This window comes from Callospermophilus lateralis, chromosome 18 (genome assembly GCF_048772815.1).
Source record: "Callospermophilus lateralis isolate mCalLat2 chromosome 18, mCalLat2.hap1, whole genome shotgun sequence".
Lineage (NCBI taxonomy): Eukaryota > Metazoa > Chordata > Mammalia > Rodentia > Sciuridae > Callospermophilus > Callospermophilus lateralis.
The window spans coordinates 62,504,505-62,523,706 of NC_135322.1; the positions used below are offsets into that span (position 1 = coordinate 62,504,505).

General features: G+C 51.8%; 1 protein-coding gene across 1 annotated transcript; it reads left to right on the top strand.

The window, feature by feature from the left end:
• The first annotated feature begins 291 nt into the window (after positions 1-291).
• Positions 292-15,248, top strand: Mlycd (malonyl-CoA decarboxylase). Its single transcript, XM_076839439.2, has 5 exons — positions 292-867; positions 7,991-8,103; positions 8,980-9,136; positions 11,666-11,815; positions 14,171-15,248. The coding sequence occupies exons 1-5, from the start codon at positions 325-327 to the stop codon at positions 14,702-14,704; spliced, it is 1,497 nt and encodes a 498-aa protein (XP_076695554.1). The 5' UTR covers positions 292-324; the 3' UTR covers positions 14,705-15,248.
• The last annotated feature ends 3,954 nt before the right edge of the window (positions 15,249-19,202 follow it).

Consider the following 19,202-nt stretch of genomic DNA (forward strand, 5'->3'; position numbering starts at 1 on the left):
GGTTGGAGGGGCTCAGGACTGGAGGAGAGAGGCGTGTGTGGTGGGGCGGCAGCGGAGAAGGCGACTGTGGCTAGCCAGTGGCCTGACTAGCAGCCAAGGTGGCTGCACGGTGGGTGTCAGGCGTCAAGGGACCGCCCCGCCCCCGGGCCCTTTGGCTGCACTTGGCTTCCAGCCGCTCGCCCCGCCCTCCAATTGGCCAGCGCCCCGCCCCACCCCAGTCCTTGGCCAATGGGGCCTGCGCACGCCGGAAGCCGGAACCGGAAGCCGAACCGGAAGCGCGGCGGCGCGGCGGGCCTAGCCCCTCGGCAGCTGTCTCCTGGCATCATGAGAGCACTCGGGCCGGGCTTGTCGGCGCGGCGTCTCCTCCCGCTGCGGTTTCCCCCGCGGCCGCGGCGGCCGCCCGGGCCTCAGCTGTCGAGCGGGCCGGTGGCGGCGGCCGGCGCCCTGGAGCGCGCCATGGACGAGCTGCTGCGCCGCGCGGTGCCGCCCACGCCGGCCTACGAGCTGCGCGAGAAGACGCCGGCGCCCGCCGAGGGCCAGTGCGCCGACTTCGTGAGCTTCTACGGCGGCCTGACCGAGGTGGCCCAGCGCGCCGAGCTGCTGGGCCGCCTGGCGCAGGGCTTCGGCGTGGACCACGGCCAGGTGGCCGAGCAGAGCGCCGGCGTGCTCCAGCTGCGCCAGCAGCCGCGGGAGGCGGCCGTGCTGCTGCAGGCCGAGGACCGGCTGCGCTACGCGCTGGTGCCGCGCTACCGCGGCCTCTTCCACCACATCAGCAAGCTGGACGGCGGCGTGCGCTTCCTGGTGCAGCTGCGGGCCGACCTGCTTGAGGCGCAGGCCCTCAAGCTGGTGGAGGGGCCGCACGTGCGGGTAAGGCCCTGCCCGGGCCGCCCCGACCCCGGGCAGCGGGCTCCCGGCGGCCTCCCAGTGCAGCCCTCCTCTGCCCGGTCCTGAACACCCCCCTTCGCTCGCAGTTACAGCCCCCAAACCCAGCCCCTTCCGGCTGAGTCCTTGCCTAGGCCCTGCGCGCACCTTGCAGGCCTCAGGTGTAAAGTGTTATTAGATAGCTTCCGCGCTCGTCCACAGTTGCGGAGGGCAGGCCACCCGGCATCTGGTTAGTGTCGTCTTATGAAGTCTGTTTAACAAGTTTCGTGAACAAGTATCAACGCCAGGCGCCCTTTGAACACCTGACAGTGTCAGCACCTACAAGCCAGGTGAGGTGGCAGGCCTGCAGCCCCAGATACTTGAGAGAGTGAGGCAGGAGAATCATTTTGCCCAGCCTGTGCGGTGTAGCAAGACCCTGTGTTTAATGAAAAAAAAAAAAATGGAGGCACTTACTACGTGTAAGGCATTGTCCTAGGAAGTTCCACAAAATTCACAAAGATGGGTAGGATTGAAGGGCAGCGCTGCCTCGAAGCCATGGTGCCTTCCAGCCTTCTCTCTGTCCCATAACTTTGGAGAGGGCATGAACTCACTGGCCCAGCCCTGAATATGACAAAGTCAAGTTATTCTAAGTTGCCTTCTTAAGATAGTCAGGGTTTAGGGCAGTGAGTCATGTTAGATGCAGGTAAATATTTTAGACTTAAATAATTGACCTGCAAGATAGCCTAGAGTTGTGGATAGTCCTTTTGTGCTCTTCATATTAAGTGTTGAGGGAACCCTAACCTGCCTTTTTAGTGAATGAAAAGTATGTGTTTCAGAAGTGTCTGACATTTTGACCTTTATTATGTGTTTTTTAAATTGAATGGTTGAATGACTGTCCTGACATTCAACAAATCTGTAAAGTTGGCATAACAGTTGTTACTTTTGTTCCCTCTTAGGTGAGTGATACACAGAGATAAAACTGAGATTATGTGACTTGTCCATAAACTTAACAAATATGTCTGTGATTATGCCAATCCAGAGTTCTCTGCACTATGCGTTACCATCACTTTTGGCTACTTAGCCTCAGATATATACATATTGGGTGTAGTTAAGGATAGGATTAATTTCAGAGTGATAACGGTGGCTATGATTTAATTTCTTTTGGTAGCTGGTTAAGTGTTACCAAGGGTTACAAACCTTTGATCCTAAAATTCCCGGATTGGGAATCCCCAGTACCCAATCACAACTCATCAGTCACGATTCTCACTAAGTTAACCATGTTCCAGCTCAAATGTACTCTGCTGTCTGAACCTCCATGGTTCAAACTCTGCAGACACAGTGTGCCCCCCATCCCACACTAGATAAACATTTCCCTGAAAAGTGGAACCTTGTCTCGCATTTCTGGCATAGCAAAATGATGAATGAATGCTCGAGACAGAGCCCTGCATGCCCCAGCATAAGAATCTTCGGCACACTGATCATTCACCGTTGTCCTGAAGTCACACTGCACTGCCAGCTGTCAGAGTTCTGAGCCTGGAAGAAGCCAAGAAGGACTTGGAAGTCTTCTGCATAGGCACTGCATTTAACTGTCAGTACTGAAGTCTGTTAATTCTTTCTCTTTTGCTTTACATAATTACATACATTTTTTAAATCCCCATCATTTAAATCATAGTTTTCTTCTATCCCTAGAAATTGTCAATTGGGATTTGATATTATGAGCTAGCCCCAGAATTGCTTTGTGAGCACTGTCTTCTTTTTTTTATTAGACTTCCTTTTTTTTTTTTTTTTTTTTTTTGAATAGCTTGATGTGCAGTAAAACTGAGCAGAAGGTACAGAGTTCCCAGTATACCCACCTGTCACTCATGCATAGCCCCCCCATTCCTCCCCACAGAATGGTATATCTCTACATACAGTTCTTGGCCCTGTATTGACATGTCCTTGTCACTTGGGGTCCGTAGTGCATTAATGTGCTCTTGTGGGTTGGGTGTGTAATCCATTTTTATCCTATTTCTTTTACTTCATTGAGGATTTTACAGCTACATTAAAGAGGCAACTCAGTTTTTTACTCATAGCAATTAAACATTAGAAACCATGAAAAGTCTTAGAGCAGGATCCCAGATCCCCAAGCACCTTAAATGCTGAATGCTCAAGGAAGAGCAGGGTGTTCACTCCTTGGTTTCCCCAGATCTCAGCATTGCTGGTTTTATGCGCGCTCCCTGTCACCCAGGCGGGCAACTTGCATGACCCCAGTTGACTCTTGGACTTTCTGAATAAGGTCAAGTGAATGTGCCCTGGTTAGGGCTTCTGTGGACTTTGTCCTAAGCCTTCCTGGAGTGCATCCAGGTCACTGTGTGGCCCATCTATCCAGGGCCTTTGTTTACTGGTTCACTTTAGAACAAGTGGCACCTGTGTGATTTACAGGACAGAGGGTCTACAGAAGGAGCATGGGGTGAGGAAGTGAGCCAGGCTGTGGTTCCGTTATTGCCATCTGTTTGTTAAGAGAGATGATTTGGGGTGATTTTAGCCAAGTCTCTTAACTCCCCTGGACCGTTGGCTCCGCACTGAGATGAGAGATTCAGTTGATGGTCAGTGAGCTCAAGGTCAGCCTGCTTCTTTCCCAAAAAGTCCCCTGAGGGATTTATTAGAGCTTTGCTAAAAAATGTGGTAAACAGATGAGGACACAGTTTGTGGAGAGCTTGGTCTCCTGGAGGGCTGGGATTATTGGAGATATAAGCACCTAGAAGACTGACTTTGCCATTGCAGTGTATCCAGCATGAGATCCGAAGGATGTGGGCAGTATGGGGTCTGTTTCCTGGGATATCTGAAATCAGACAAGATTTCTTTTCTCTCCCTTCAGGATTTTTAATCCCTTTAAATGTAAGTTCAGAGTCAGTTTCAAGTGTCCTTGCTGGAAGATACAAGCACCACTTTGAAAATTTTAGTGGGGCAAAGGTCAAGTTACTATCTGTGTTGTGCTTTCCAAGATAGCAAATCCAATACACGGAGAAGGACGTGAACATGGCCTGTGTTAATCTGAATCAGAAGATCAGTGTGTCGGTCTTGGTTCCCACCAAGCTGCACTGCTGTGGTAGACTCATCTAATGTGGATTTATGGGATTCCTTGGACCACAAGTTATTGACCTTCGTGGGCTTACTCCAAGAAAGGAATTATAGTTGTTTTAATAATTAAGGAGTTTGTAGGAAAAGGACTTGAGACTGTTTTTGATGTCAGCGATCACAAAACCCAAAATGTTAACGTGTGGGAAAGGGAAGGTGACCGTCTCTGAGGGAGCAGCTTCATTACAGCAGGAAGAGCCTCCCTCTGGTCCTCAATTGTTCTTTGATAAAAAAGTGTTTTTCTCAGCCAAAGTTGTGTTGACTCCGGAGGCCCCCAGGGTGTGTGGGCCTTTGGTGGAGACGAATCCAGCTCTGCAGGGTCTTTCCTGGGCTTTGGGCTCCAGAGTCACTCAGGTGCCGGAAGAGCACCTAACAGGGTGGCTCCCTTGGAAGGAGTAGAGGCTTCAGCTGGAGAGTGGGCGCTCTGTGCTGCTGCCTCCTGGTACAGCACCCTGAGTGTCCAGCTCAGCCCTGCCAGCACCTGCCTCTGGGCCTGACCTGTGGGTGCGGGGCTTTCTGTCTTCATGTCCAGAGGCCCACTTGGTTGAGGACTTAGTTTTCTTCGAGATCAAATTCCAGTGAAACAGCTGAATCCCCCAGGCTGCAGGAAGGTCTGGGCAGTGGGAGATACTGAGGGCGGTTAGCGTGTAGATCACAGGAAGGCCTCACCATGGGCGGTTGGGACATGGAAACCGTGGTGGAGGGAGGCATGGCTACTGGGATAGGGGTAGGTGCTGTCAGACTCTGTCAGCATCCCACCTGGCCACCCCTGCTGTTGTGACCACCAGCTGTGCTAGACACAGCTGGGCAGCCCCTCTGGGCAGGCTTCCCTGCTGTGGTCTGCACAGTACTCCCTGTGCGTCCTGGGACACTCTGTGCCTAGCTCCACTAAGCAAGAATTAGGTGGGAAGGTACGTGGAGGGTGGGGGTGCGGCTCATGTGATTTGGAGTAGTACCCGCTCTGAGCCCTGGCCTCTGCCTCCCTTCCAGCTCAGGGCTTCTGAGCGACTCTTCTTCACATACCAAAATAGGCAGGTCTTAACAGCCAAGACTTCAGAAGAGAGGGCAGGAGACAACTTTTCTCTGCTAAAGGAAAAGCTGGCTGGTCGTCCCGATGGCGTCATCCAAGGAAACCAAGGGAGCACAGAAGGACAGAGCTAGCCTGGCTTGGGCGCTGCTTGGTGCCCTGGCAGCTGCACTTCCCGCCTGGCGTGGTTGATAGTGAGGCAGAGGAGGTTCTTCCTGGCCGCCTGCCTGTGGTTGGCTCCCGCTGGAACAGCTGTGGTGGTAGAAGCAGGCAGTGGAGACTTGTAACCTTCCACCTAGATTCCAGCTCTGCGTCCAGCATCACATGTTGTCGCTGTCAGCTGCCCAGAATAGAGTGGAGAGCCCTCAAAGGAGGAATTTCCACCAGCCAAGCTATTTCTTTCATAATTAATGTCAAAACCAGGGTTTTCCAGCTTTTTCCTGTCACAGATGTACCGGAAATCTAATACATCTTCCTCACGCTTAACCAGCCGCCTCCTGACCGTTCAGCAAAAGTGCTGGGGTCCTGAGCCTCACTATATGAGATTTTATTAATATGTGGGCATTTTGAGGGGGGGTCTCTGATTTTTAACACATACTTAAGAGTATGAAAGGACCCCAGGAGAATTAAGAACTATTGTAGTCAGTTTTATAAAGAGCCATTGAGCTAGCAAACTATCTCTTGCCTCCCAGCCTGCTCCTCCCGAATCAACTTTCCTTTCTTCTCTGGCAGAGCTCACAGCTGGGTAGAGGAGATTATGTTATGGCATCTAGAGCTACAAGGAATTGCAAGGAGGAGCCGGCCCCACCGACATCCAATGCCTAAATCCCCTCTGGAGCAGACTCACCCAGCTATTGCCCTCCTGTGCAGTTGCTCCAGGGCCAAGAGCCCTTTGCCAGGACGGACAGCCTTCCTTATGGTGAAGACAGTCCAAATCTGCTGACCATGACTGCTGCTGGTTGGTCCTAGATTAGCCCCCTCCCACCCCTGTGGGGTCACAGAACAAGCCCAGCCTCCTCTGTGTCCTGGTACTTAAATATAAAAAAACAGACTTCATATTCTTCTGAAAAATCATGAGCCACCAGCCCATGCCTGCAGCTTTTGCTCAGGTGACAAAGTTCTGAGGCCTTTCATCTTGTAACAGAATTATTGTGAAATGGTGCTATGAAGTTCCATGACGGTTACAAGACTGGTCTTGGGCAATGTCTATCACATTCTTGTGAACTGTAAAGTTTTGAAAGATAATTTGGTACCAGATGCACTAAGATACTCACTGTCATTTAATAATAGTGTTCAGTGTGCCTGTGAGTAGCAGAGACCCAAAGTAACAGTTTGAATAATAGAGAAGTTAGTTTTTCAGGTCCAAGTCTAGGGACAGCTGATCTGCTCTATGGTGTATTCAGTGAACCTCCACTTCAGTCTTGTTGCTCTGCCCTGAAGACCCATCGCCACTGTCACCTCATGGTCCAGTATGGCTGCTCCCACACCAGCCACCACAGAGGAACGAACAAGGGAAAGGATAGACAAAGAACATGCTCCTGCCGTCTCTTAATGTTCCCCAGCCTACTGCAGGACACTCCTGCTCACACCTCCTTGGCCTAAGCTCATTCACATGACTGCCCCCTGGTGCTGTGCAGTCTATTCTGGACAGACATGGATGTGCCTAGCTAAAAATGTGGCCTCTGTTAATTTGGAAGATAAGAGAAAGCAACTGCTGTGAAATAATAAGCTGTGTGGGCCACTGTTGGCACCCTCTTCACTGTGGCAGGCAGAAGCTTTCTACAGTTACATGTCCAGCCCTGGTCACTTTAGGCCACACTGAACTCAGATCCTGCTCCAGCCCATGTGTCTCTTCTTCTGTTCTTGCTTGAAGGGTTTCAGTGCAAAGGGATCTTTGATGTCAACTCAAATCATTTTTGGAAGTAGAACTGATATAAATAAGTGAAGCAAAATTAGAAGAATTTCATCAAATCTAAAACACTCTATCAAATACACTGTTACTTTGTTTTTCTCTATTTATTCTAGTCATTTATACATGACAGCAGAATGCTCTTTGATTCATTATACACAAATAGAGCACAATTTTTCACTTCTCTGGTTGTACACAAAGTAGGGTCATACCATTCGTGCCATACATGTACCTAGGGTAATGTTGTCCGTCACATGCCACCATCTTTCCTATCCCTATACCTGCCCCCTTTGCCCAATCCAAAGTTCCTCCATCCATCCAATGCCCCACCCCCCATTATAGATTAGCATCCTCTTATCAGAGAAAACATTCGGCTTTTGGTTTTTGGGAATTGGCTTACTTAACGTGATATTCTCCAACTCCATCCATTTACCTGCCAACGCCATAATTTTATTCTCTTTTATTGCTGAGTAATATTCCATTGTGTTTATATGCCACAGTTTCTTTCAGATACACGGTTTCTTTCAGATATTGTAAATCCCACTAAGGTGGAGAAAAATGCTGGCAGGTAAACAGTGACCCAGCACCTTTTGAAAGGTGCATCCTGACATCAGAGGTGTTCAGATCTGAAGGTGTGTGTCTCCAGGTGATGAAATAGCATCCCTGGACCAAGTACTTGTTCCTCTCAGAAAACAAGGTATTGCACTCTTCCCTGCCATAGAATGTTCTGGAGGGCGCAGGCCCTGGGGCTCTGTGAAGCCTGTTAGCGTTTGTCCTGTTTTATATAATTAGTTATGTTCTCTGTGATGAACAAATTGCAGTGTTTCATCACTGCGGCCAGCGTGGTTCAAAGTGAAGGTTTGCATCCAGGGGTCTCGGTCGTCTTCTGCAGAGGGAACTGGGGCTGCCTTGGCTGGAGATGGGAGTTGCACACAGGTATTGCAGATGAGGCTGCCCAGGGCATCACCTGGCACAGTCTCTCCTATCGTGCATGATCAGCTTCATTCACTGTGCTGACAGGGACACAGAGATGGACTCCTGCTGTCCCCTGAGGACCCACTGCCTTCTCCTTTCAGGAAATGAATGGGGTACTGAAAGGCATGCTCTCGGAGTGGTTCTCCTCAGGGTTCCTGAGCCTCGAACGGGTCACCTGGCATTCGCCGTGTGAGGTGCTGCAGAGAATCAGTGAGTGAGTATGAGCCAATTCTCAGACTGCCGCTGAGCCTGGGCGCATTCCTCTGTGTCCTGTTTGATCCCACAAGATTCCACACGGTGTCTCGGGAGTCATGGCTGTCGCTGCATGTGGGGGAGGGGGCAGAGCACAGAAAGATTCATTAGTCCTCAGTAACCTGGGTCTTGTTTACGTCCTCGTGTTTAAAGCCAGCAGGCCCATTCATGGCTTCTCAAGATCCTGTTATCAGAGTCGTGCAAACTCTGGGCCCAGTGGTTGTGTTAGTAATCCAAACAGCACGCACCCAGTTGTTAAGTCCCGCTGGGATAGAGCCTTTCAGTAAACTACATCATGCATGGTCACAGCGCGTCCAGGACAGTGTCACTCAGTCCTGTGTCGTGTCTTGCCTGCATTCCATGCTGTCCCATGGAATCTCAGGCTCAGAAAGGGTCCTGCTGTTGAAGCCTAAGTGACAACAGTGCCTGCTGTGGTTCACATGCCAAAAACAGTCATGGAGAGGCCGGGAGACAGGGCCGAGGGGCACAGCACAGGCAGCCGCTTCAGACTGCAGGGTCCCCAGGACACAGAGCTCCACAGCAAAGCCACAGTTAGATTCTGTGTTGAAACCTGCTGTAAAAATGCCTCCAAGAGCCTCACTCACTCCTCTCAAGATTGGCGTTAAGATTCAGCACACAATTTTGTATGTAAAGTGGTCATTGTGATAGTTCTTCTCAGTGCTATTTCACATTAAAATGTTTGTCTATAGATTTTTCAGGAGTCGATTAGAGCTGTATTGAAAGAGCTTGACTTTTGTGGGTAACATGAATAGCAATCAGCAAGTACTGTTTAACATGAAAATTGGACACTCGTTTCATCCCTGTTGTCCCTTGTCAGGGCTGAGGCTGTGCACCCTGTGAAGAACTGGATGGACATGAAGCGACGCGTCGGGCCCTACAGGAGGTGCTACTTCTTTTCTCACTGTTCAACCCCGGGGGAGCCCCTCGTCGTCTTGCATGTGGCACTGACCAGTGACATCTCCAACAACATCCAGGTACCTGCAGTTGGTCACTTGAGGATAAGATAAACATCCTACAAAGTTCCTTAAGGTTTTTGTTTGTTTGCTTTTTTACTTTGGTTGGATCCTTTATTTCAAGAATAAATTGTTTGAACTTTTGTGAACTTTGTAATTGGGTGAACGCAGTCTCCAGGGGTGTGTTGCAGGGTGCAGGAGTGAGAAACGCAGGTCCAGCTCAGGGAGAGTGCTCACTGGCTGTGATGACTTTGAATTAAGAGGTGGGATCTTACAGGGTGATTCTGTGAGGCAGAAACGGGTGAGGGATGGAGAGGTAGAGGGACAGATGTGTGGTTGAGCTCTTCAGCCTTTGGTAAGGGCCTGTGGGAAGTTTTAAGACATGTGGTGGGGAAGTGAAAGATGGTGCCGTCTGCCTGACATGGGTCCAGGTGCTGCTGAAGAGTGGCAGGTGTAGGAATGGAGTTTGCTTCCATTTCCATATCCTGAGGCAAGCTGGGCTTCTGGAGGGGTTTGGCAAGAACTTCTGAAACAGGGCCCATGGGGCAAGAGACCAGTGACCACACTGCAGGGTCTGGAGGTGGCAAGCAGGTCTAGACAAGGGGAAGGAGGGGAAAGGGAATGTGAGAGCCTGGGCTTCCACCAGGAAGGTGCAGTGAGGTGGGGACTCGGGTTGGAATAGCCTGCTGGGAAGATGAATGGATGGTAAGCAGACTGTGCACACAGGCAGTTTCCTAGTCTAAGAAGTCAGAAGCTGAGTAGGGCAACCAGGCACCTGTACTTGACTGGCGGGAAGAAATCCTGGAGGATTTTGTGTTTGAGGGAGTCCTGCACTCTTGGTGGAGCTGAGCATTCCAGGTCCCCTCTGGGGATGTTTTAGCACTGGTATTAAAGTGTCAAATGTACCCTTCTGCCTGAAAATTCCACTCTAAGGGACCTGAGAGTCTGGGTGGCTGCTCATGTACCACTGTTCGTAGCTGTGGAAGGCCAGCGATGGCAAGTAGCTGCCCTTCAATGAGGGGTGGCCAGAGAGCGGTGTGTGTGGTGGGCTTGCCTGGCATGGGCGAGGCCCAGGTTCCATCCCACCACCACAGAAGATGGTATATAAACATAGTATATGCACACGCACTGGATTTCTATGCAAGTGTGTAAATGTTGGTGTAGGTTTCTGTTTCACCTGGAAAGCCAGCCTGGACTTAGACTTGAGTAAAATGTCCAGGTTGCAGAAGAGCATGTGGAACATGGTCCCTTTATAATATTCACAACACCTCTTGAGCACGTCCCCTGTGCTATCCTCCCATGAAACATGTTCCATGTGTTATTGCTCAGAACACTGAGTTAGGTCTTATTATTATGGGCCTCACTTTAGACATAAGAAATGGAAGTTCAGGGAACATCAGTAATGTACCCACAATGACAGAGCAAGAAAGGCCAAAGAGGGATTCAGACACAACCCTGTCCTGACCCCAAGGAGAAGTGCCTCCCATACTCCAGGCCAAACACCCCTGCTTCAAGAATCAAAAGATGCTGGAAGAAGTTAAAGTGGCTTCAGTGTATTTCTCAAAAGCAAGCTGGTGTGCCCGCTTCAAAGCAAAACAAAAGGCAGCTGCCACCTGCTGTTCCACTGTTACCAGGTGACCTTCAGTCTATTAGCGTTCAATAAACCCTGCAATTAAAAATGAGATCTACTGGGTGGCCATACCTACAGTCCCAGCTGCCCTGAGGCTGAGGCAGAAAGATCAGAAGCCCAGGCTCAGCAACTTAGCAAGACACTGTCTCAAAATTTAAAATAAAATAAGAACTGGGGATGTAGCTCACTGGTAGAGCTTCCCTGGATTCAATATCCAGTACTCAAAATATATACTAAAAATTCTAAAAATAAGAGCCAATAAAATCAGATTTCAGCTAAGTGACATTTCAATAGAAGTCATTTTTAGATTGTTTTGTGTATGAGTGAATGTGTTTCCATTTAGGAAAAATAAGGATGTTGGCAAATGATCACAAAGGTATATAGAAAAGCCATAAAAAGACAAATTTCAAAAAAAAAGAAAAATTATGTTGGACTGTAAGGGGCCCCCGGGAAATCTGAAAAACTGGAGTTGAGAGAAAAGGAGCAAAAATAACTAAAGGTAGAAAAAATCAGGCCTTTGAAAGAAAATCTGAAGAAATTGGAACTTAGTAGCTGCAGTTGGCCCTGACAAAGCCTCAGTGTGTGACCTCTGGGTGTTACAGGGAGGTTGGGGAACAAGTTCCATTTTGTACAAAGACCGGAAAAAGGCAAAAAGGGGCCTAAACTGCCATAACAAAGCTTTCCTGGGAATTCCAAAGTGGTAGAATGACCCATGCTAAGCAAACAACCAGAGGAGCTGGAAGGGGTCTCCTGAGAGCAGAGCAGACTGGAGCAGGCCCGTTAATCTTTACAGCCAGAACCTGCATCTGGCGCCAGGCCTCTCTTAGCACTTTGATTCTCTGAGGCTCTTGTGACACAGGATGGGTGCCATGTGAGCTGAGGCGGCTGGCCCTTCTCAGAGCCACCTTGGTGTCTTCCAGGCAATCGTGAAGGAGTGCCCCCCCTCGGAAACAGAGGAGAGGAACAGGATTGCCGCTGCGATCTTCTACTCCATCAGCCTGACCCAGCAGGGACTGCAAGGGGTGGAGCTGGGGACCTTCCTCATAAAGCGCGTGGTCAAGGAGCTGCAGGTGAGTGATCCTGGGTGGTGGTAGGGGTGTCTAGATCTTTCTCATGTCTCTCAGGACCCAGGCTGAGAGAGCTGAAGGAAGGGAGGAGCAGAATAGTGCCAGGTGCCATGAGACTGCGGGAGGTGGGAGCAGAGCTGAGAACAGGCATCCAGAGTGGCTTCTTGATGGGCTGCAGGTGCAGACGTGTTCTAAGGACCTGGCTCTCCAGGGAAGCCTTGCCTGACTTGCCCTGCTGTGACTTCTCATGCTGTCTCACTCACACACTCACACACACACACACACACACACACCTACACACCTGGCTTGCCCTGCTGTGACTGCTCATGCTGTCTCTCTCTCTCTCTCTCTCTCTCTCTCTCTCTCTCTCTCTCTCACACACACACACACACACACACACACACATATCCGGGTGCCTCTTTCACTGTCAGCTGTCCCAGACCAGGTACCAGCACGGTCTTCCTAGCCATGCCTGACCTGTCCTGTCCCTGCCTGCCCACACTCTCCAGGGCCTCTGACCCCTGACATCCCACCAGCGTGGGCTCTCTTGGGGTCTGTGAGAGTGCTAAGGTTAGACCAGCCAGCATAGAGGTCAATGCTTTGGCTTGGTATTGGTCTAATTCCCTTCTTCTTGTTGCCTGCAAAGGCCACCGGCTGTCCTATGGTGGACACACTCAGATGACCTCTGAGTGTAGCTTTTCAAAACTGTCTCTCAAGGGCTTGGGTGACCTCCAGTGAGTAGAATCTAGGTCTTAGGTTAAATGACTGGATTGCTAATGGCTCTGAGCGCGCTGTCCTCTGCCTGGGTACTCTTTGCTCCAGCACAGGCTGTGGTGGCAGATGCTCTGCCTTCAAGGATGGCAGCTTGAAGTTAAATATTTTACACGCTTCATGCTACAGTCTTAGTCAGTTTTAATCTAAGAACTCAGCCTTCAGTTTGGAACGGCTTCTTTATTGTCACTATCTGCCACTTTTCCCCCAGAGGTGTTAACAAGCCACATGTAATAAGGTTTTTCTAGGCCCTTCTTCTTAGCTGTTGGTATTATGAGTAGGGCAATGAGGAGGATACTGAGGTAACGAGCCAGTAGCAGGGAGAGCAGAACAAGGGCTCTGAGTGATGCACCCAAGACTCCCCGTGGTCTCGGAGCCACCTAACAGTAGTACTTAGGCACACTTGGCTGTGAGCCAAGGATCCTCAGGGACTCTCCAGGGAAGCTGTTTCCCTTCTGCACAGAAGGTCTCACGGGGTTTGTAAAAGCCCAACACTGGAGCCCCCTTCAATGCCCAGAGAAGGGAAAACACTGCATAGTCTTACCTTTTAATATTATTCTGTCATTAAAATTGTATTTTTTAATTTCAAGTGACAATTAGAATGTTTGTGATATACTGTGTAACATGAATGTAGGATGAGTGTCTTGTCCCTATAAACATGAGCAGAGAAAGGCCAGGTGTGCGAGGTCATGTTGGGCCACTGAGAGTCGTGTCCTCAGAATGCTGGAGCACCGAGGCTTGCTCCTCTTCTTTCATAAATTTTAAAGTTTTTTTTTTTTTTTTTTTAAATTTGTGGTTGTATGTGGGCAAAATACCTTTATTTTATTTGTTTATTTTTACGTGGTGCTGAGGATCAAACCCGGCACCTCGCGCATGCTAGGCATTCGTTCTGTCGCTGACCACTATCCCAGCCCCTCTCCAGCCCTTTTTAAATTTTTATCTTGAGACAGGGTCTTGCTAAGTTGCTGAGGGCCTAAGTTGCTGAGGCTGGCTTTGAACTTGCAAGCCTCCTGCCTCAGCCTCCTAAGTCTCTGGGATTACCAGTGTGTACCACCATGCCTGGCTATCATTTTAATAATGGCTGAACCAAGTTATGGTGACATACCCCACCTGCCCCTCCTGTCCCCCTAGTTATAGCTGGGCCACCACTTAGATGTCACTTGGTGCTTGTATACCAAGCATCAGACCAGGCTCTGGGGCCACAGTGGTCTCCCAGGCGAGGGACATGGTACAGTAGAAGGATGAGGTCTGTGATCAAAAACTGGACCATGTTCCTCATGAAGGGGCTGTCTCTCAGATTTTATGCAAGCCCCCAATCCTGGCCTCTGTTTTGCAATGTGGCAAACGGATGGATTGAAACCCGGCCTAGAGGCTTGCCTTGGGGTTTCAGATGCCTCTAGGGCCTGGCAGACACCAGCTTCCTAATGTGCCTTGAAAGAAGAAAAATGTAGTAATGGACATCACATGTCACTCTGCCGATTGTGCAGCAGCGTTCAGAGCTGAGAGGAGTAGAGGGTGGACGAGGGACCTCACACCACCTGCTGAATGTGTGTTTCCTCTGCCTTCCTCTCACCCACCTGCTCGCAGAAGGAGTTTCCTCACCTGGGGGCATTTTCAAGCCTGTCACCTATACCTGGATTCACCAAGTGGCTTCTGGGGCTTCTGAACTCGCAGACAAAGGAGCGTGGGAGGAACGAACTGTTCACAGATTCAGAATGCACAGAGATCTCCGAGATCACTGGTGGCCCCATCCAGGAGACCCTCAAGGTCATGCTCAGCAGCAGCGAGTGGGTGAAGTCGGAGAAGCTGGTGCGCGCGCTCCAGGCTCCCCTCATGCGGCTGTGTGCCTGGTACCTGTATGGCGAGAAGCACCGCGGCTTCGCCCTGAACCCTGTGGCCAACTTCCACCTACAGAACGGGGCTGTGATGTGGCGCATCAACTGGATGGCTGACAGCAGCCTCAGGGGCCTCACTGGCTCATGTGGCCTCATGGTCAACTACCGCTACTACCTGGAGGAGACAGGCCCCAACAGCATCGCCTACCTGGGCTCCAAGAACATCAAAGCTTCTGAGCAGGTCCTCAGCCTGGTGGCCCAGTTCCAGAAAAACAGCAAGCTGTAGGCACCGGCCTCCCACAGCTCGGGTCCTGCTCAGAAAAGGGTGGTCTTCCGGATGGGTCAGGTTGCAGATCAGAAGGACCTCTGAGGAAAACCACAGCTGTGCTGTGTGGCCTGCCCACAGCAGGGTGGCCCGCCAAGCCGTGCCCCAGCTGTCACTGTGCTGGTAAAGAAGCGCTGCCAGACGGAGGTGGCAGATGCAGGTGCTGAGGCCTCTGCTGCTGCCCAGGGCCAGTCCTTGGGCCTTACAAGGACCAGGGCAGAAGGCCCCAGTGAGAATATAGTCTCCTTTGGAGCTTGTAGAGCATAACTGTAGCCATTTCTGTCCACTGGGTACAGGGGGATAAAGGGCTGAGCTACGTCTACCAGGGAAATTCTGAAGCTTGTGAAGGTATGGGACTTATGATTTGCACAGAATATAGTAAGTTAGTCACTGAACACAGATGCTGCTGTCGAGGCCTCAGTGGGGTGTAGCTTTCAAACTACAGTGATTCAAGTTCATAATGAACCAAATAGTAAAGAACAGGTTTGTTCTGTAAAGCTTTAAATGTGTTTACTTAATGGTGGTTGTCTTTAAGATCAGAGTCCTGGCCAGGCTGGACCAGCTCTGAGGTGTCAGCTCTGCTGTCCATCTGAGCCAGCTGTGGGCAGCATGGTTGGAAGGGGCCTGGGAATGTGGGATCAGACTGCCATGTGGGAAGAGGCCGTTGCAGCCTGGGGGTGGGGGCTGTATCTGTGCTGGTCTGTGTCCCGCCTCTGTGTGCACAGTGCCCTGGCTCTTCTCAGTTGAGCAGACAGGCCCCTGCCCTCCTTGCTCCTCTAGCCCATCGCAGGTCCTCTGTCAGCCCCACCTGGGTGTGTTGACAGCAGCAGATGGTGTGGTGGTGACTCTGGGGGCAGCAGTCTGGTGCCACTGTGCCTTTTATAGCAGTATAAGAGCCCTGGGCTTTGGAGTGGCTCACAGGCTTATCGTCCACCGTCCCTGGCATCTGCCGCCTCCTTCCTAAAGACAGAATCCTCTACAGCAAAAGTCCTCCATCACCTGTAAAGCTGCCTCTTCTCACCATCATCCTTCCCTCAGCTTCTGGCTGAGGCCGTGAAACCAGGGACCCATCCTACCCTCCACTCCGGATGCCACAGAGGGTCTCGGGTTCCTGCTGGCTGCTTCCAGTGGTGTGGTCTCACCTGCCTGGTCCCGTTTCTCCTGTGTGAGAAGGAATAATGGCTGCATGGGGTGGGCTGTGGTGGCACTGCAGGGGCTTTGGCACACAAGGAAGTGTGTAAGTTAGCAGCTCAGTTCACCAGGAGGGGCTGTAGAAGGGGGACAGTGGGGCAGTGCTTTGGCCGTCCCGCAGGCTGCAGCCCCTGCCCTCCAGACGCAGGGGCCGCAGGCAGATCCAGCATCCAGTTCTTTTGAGTCATCGCGGAGGCAGGTGTTCTGACCTCCCTGGAGCTGCAGTGAGGGCAGCACCATGCCAGGCTGGCACATACCTGGCACGGGGTTTTGCCACTCCAGAGCTCCCCTTGTGGCCTGATGTGAGGTCGGCATCTCAGAATCCCCAGGCATAGAGGAGCAGCCCGAACTTGCTGTCATTGCCCTGCAGGGCCAGGAGCTGGCGTGGCAGCACTCAGTGACAGTGACGGGCAAGGCCAGGCCTCACCCCTCCCCACAGCATGGGCCTCCTTCCCCTCTCCCTGCCGAGGGGAACAGACACCCGCGCTGCAGCCCTCCCACAGCCTCACCCACAGCCAGTGGCCTTCTGCACTCATCCTGCTCCCACTTCTCACCCTGTGTCTAGCTGATGCCAGGAGGGCATCCTGAAAAAGGCAGCACACAGCCAGGGCGCACTGACCTTCCTGGCCCTACTCTAATCAGTCATGGGGATGAGCCTGGAGGGCTGTGCCCAGTTCTCACATCACCTGCATTACAAGAAAGCCCCCGTAACCCTGGACAGGTGGAGGCCTCTGGCTCCCCAAACCATCACAGATGGCCAGGCTGCCCCATTGTGCACCGGTCATCCTCACATAAGGCAGAGCAGAGCGCAGCCAGGTCGAAGGTGGCAAAAGGCTGGTGTTTTAAATTTGTGTTCCTCAGGCAAGTGCCACCCGGTGCCCAAGGACATTATTGCAAGGGGAACACAGAGGCTAAGAGTACAGTCCCAGACCTGATTTCCATTGCACTTGTTCTTGGGGACACTTTGACCAAAGTGTCTTCCTCTGCAAAGTGCCTGGCAGAGTGACTGGTTCGTAGTAGGTACCCAATAAATTGTTGTCATTAGGAGTAATTTTATTCCAGGGTAAGTCCATGCCTGCCCCTGCGAGGAGCCTGCTCCCTACAGCAGTTCCTCTCCCAGCCCAAGGTTCAGGCCCTGCACTCCCAAGCCTCTCTCTGGTCCTGTCTGGGGACCGTCCTGCTGCCCTCGCCTCAGTGTGCCGTGTGCCCTCCATCCAGTCCTCTAGGGTTTCCTTAGCCTTGCCCTCCTGGGATTCAGATTTAAGGGGTGCTGGTGGACTTGGGGGTACCTGACTCATTCATAGCCCCCTTTTTCCTGGAAAAGGCAGCACACGGCAATGGCAGAGGACGTTGGCTCCAGCCAGGGCCGGGTGGGAATCCCAGCTCTTCACTCCCTCGCATGCTTTCCTCAGTTTCCTCGATCTTAAGCGGGGTAGCCAGGGCACCTCCCTCGCGGAGAAGCTCCACGGGACGATGTATAGAAAGCCTTCATGACACCTGCCTCACGAGCACACCTGCCATGGGCACTGCAAACAGCCCTTCCCCTGGACTTCAGGGGCCATAGTGACACCCAGAGGGAGGTCCTGGGCCCTGCTCCCCTTGTTTGGATATTAAAATGTTGGTTCCCGGCTGTCCTTCACAGTGGCTGCGCGTGGCTTCAGCAGCTCCTTCCTGGTCTCCCCTGCACTGCTAGGCACCCCATGCCTCAGGCAGCCCAGTCGGCTTCTGAGTGTCCCTTCAGTCTCCCTGCTCCCTCCTTCCTTCCCCGAGGGTGTGGCCTTCATCCAGGCCAAGCACCAGGAGTTGATAGCTGGGTCCTCTCTCTGCCTGGAGGTGGGGACATCTGTGCACGGGGGTCTGCTTCTGCTCTGTATGGGTGGAAGTGGGGATGGGGCTGGAGGTTTTGGTAAGCTTCAGCTTATTCCCAGCTTTATTTAAAGTTAAGCACTAAGTGTGTTTAAGATTCAAATGCAGTGAACCAATATCTATCTATCTCTATCTCTCTCTCTCTCTCTCTCTCTCTCTCTCTCTCTCATTTTTAATTGGATTTTGAGGCATTCGTTGGACTATGAAGTCCATTTTGACCTCTTCTTAGAAACAAAGCTGCCCAATGATTTCTGTTCAGCACAGAAAATTTCTGCTTTGTTGGCAGTTTAGCCAAATTGAGGTGACCCCAGATCTTTGTCACCTTTGTCTTGTTTTGTACCATTTGTATTTATCACCTTACCCATTCTTGATCATCACAGGAGGAGTGGAGAGGGAAAAAACATCCATGGGTCTCTGCTCACACATTCCTGGTCTCCAGACCACCTCCCTTCCCTAGAGCCTCATTCCATCCGTGTCCCACCCCAGCCAGAGAGAGCCCCCTCATTCACAGATGAGGGCTGAGCAACTGGAGAAGGTGGGGCGGGGACTCAAACCCAGGCCCCACCAACACCCAGCCCTCATCCATTCTGCCATCTGCCTTCCTGTGGCAGGGGAACTGAACAGGGCCAAGGCCCTAGGAGAAGCCCCCAGCAGAGAGACTCAGCCAGCCCCTCACTCTGGCAAGAACAAAGAGTGAGGTCCCAGAGCAGCCAGACCAGACCAGGATAACCAAGGCAGGGACTGCAGGATGTGCCACCCTGGCAAGGGGGGTACTCAGAAGGACTGCCCTATGGGAGTGGCCTCCCTGAAATCCAAGCATACGCAGCAGTTGCTGTAGTGCCACCAGGAACAGACCTCAGCTCCAGCTGGTTCAGGGTTGAACAGAGGGAACGTGGCACAGAAAATCTAAGGCATAAGACCCCAGCCCAGTGGGACACCCAAGCTCAGGAAGAGCGGGAGCCAGGCCCCTGGCCACCTCAGCTGTGGCCCCATTCTTACCAAAGGAAGCAGGGGCAGCCTCCACCTTGCCTGACCCTCACGGTCCAGGCTCTGCCTTGTCCATGGTAGAAGCAGTGCTGACCATCAGGGGGTGATCTACAGGTGGGACTGGGCTCTGGGGTCCTCTGGATGGAAGCAGTCACTCTCTGGGGCGTTGGGTGGAGCAGCTAGTGTCTACTCTTTGGGTTGAGGAGAGGAAAAAAGTGGCCCAGGCAGTCCCTAGGAAGGAGGGAGGCGGGGTGGAGAGCTCTACATACATCTGTGGCGAGGCTGGAACCACCTGTCGAGTCTGCCACTGTGAACCTCTGCAGTGCCTGGCACATGGCAGGGCCTTGGTAAATGTCTTTGATTCCCTGAAGCAACGCTGTCCCCACTCCTGCTGCCCCAGCCGCTCATCCTGGAC

What these genes read in the sequence shown, in the direction of transcription:
- Mlycd (XM_076839439.2), top strand. Translation starts at nt 325, where the DNA reads ATGAGAGCACTCGGGCCGGGCTTGTCGGCGCGGCGTCTCCTCCCGCTG. An exon ending in GTGCTGCAGAGAATCAGTGA is followed by an intron (nt 8,104 to 8,979) that starts GTGAGTATGAGC and finishes GTCCCTTGTCAG; the next exon opens with GGCTGAGGCTGTGCACCCTG. An exon ending in GCGTGGTCAAGGAGCTGCAG is followed by an intron (nt 11,816 to 14,170) that starts GTGAGTGATCCT and finishes ACCTGCTCGCAG; the next exon opens with AAGGAGTTTCCTCACCTGGG.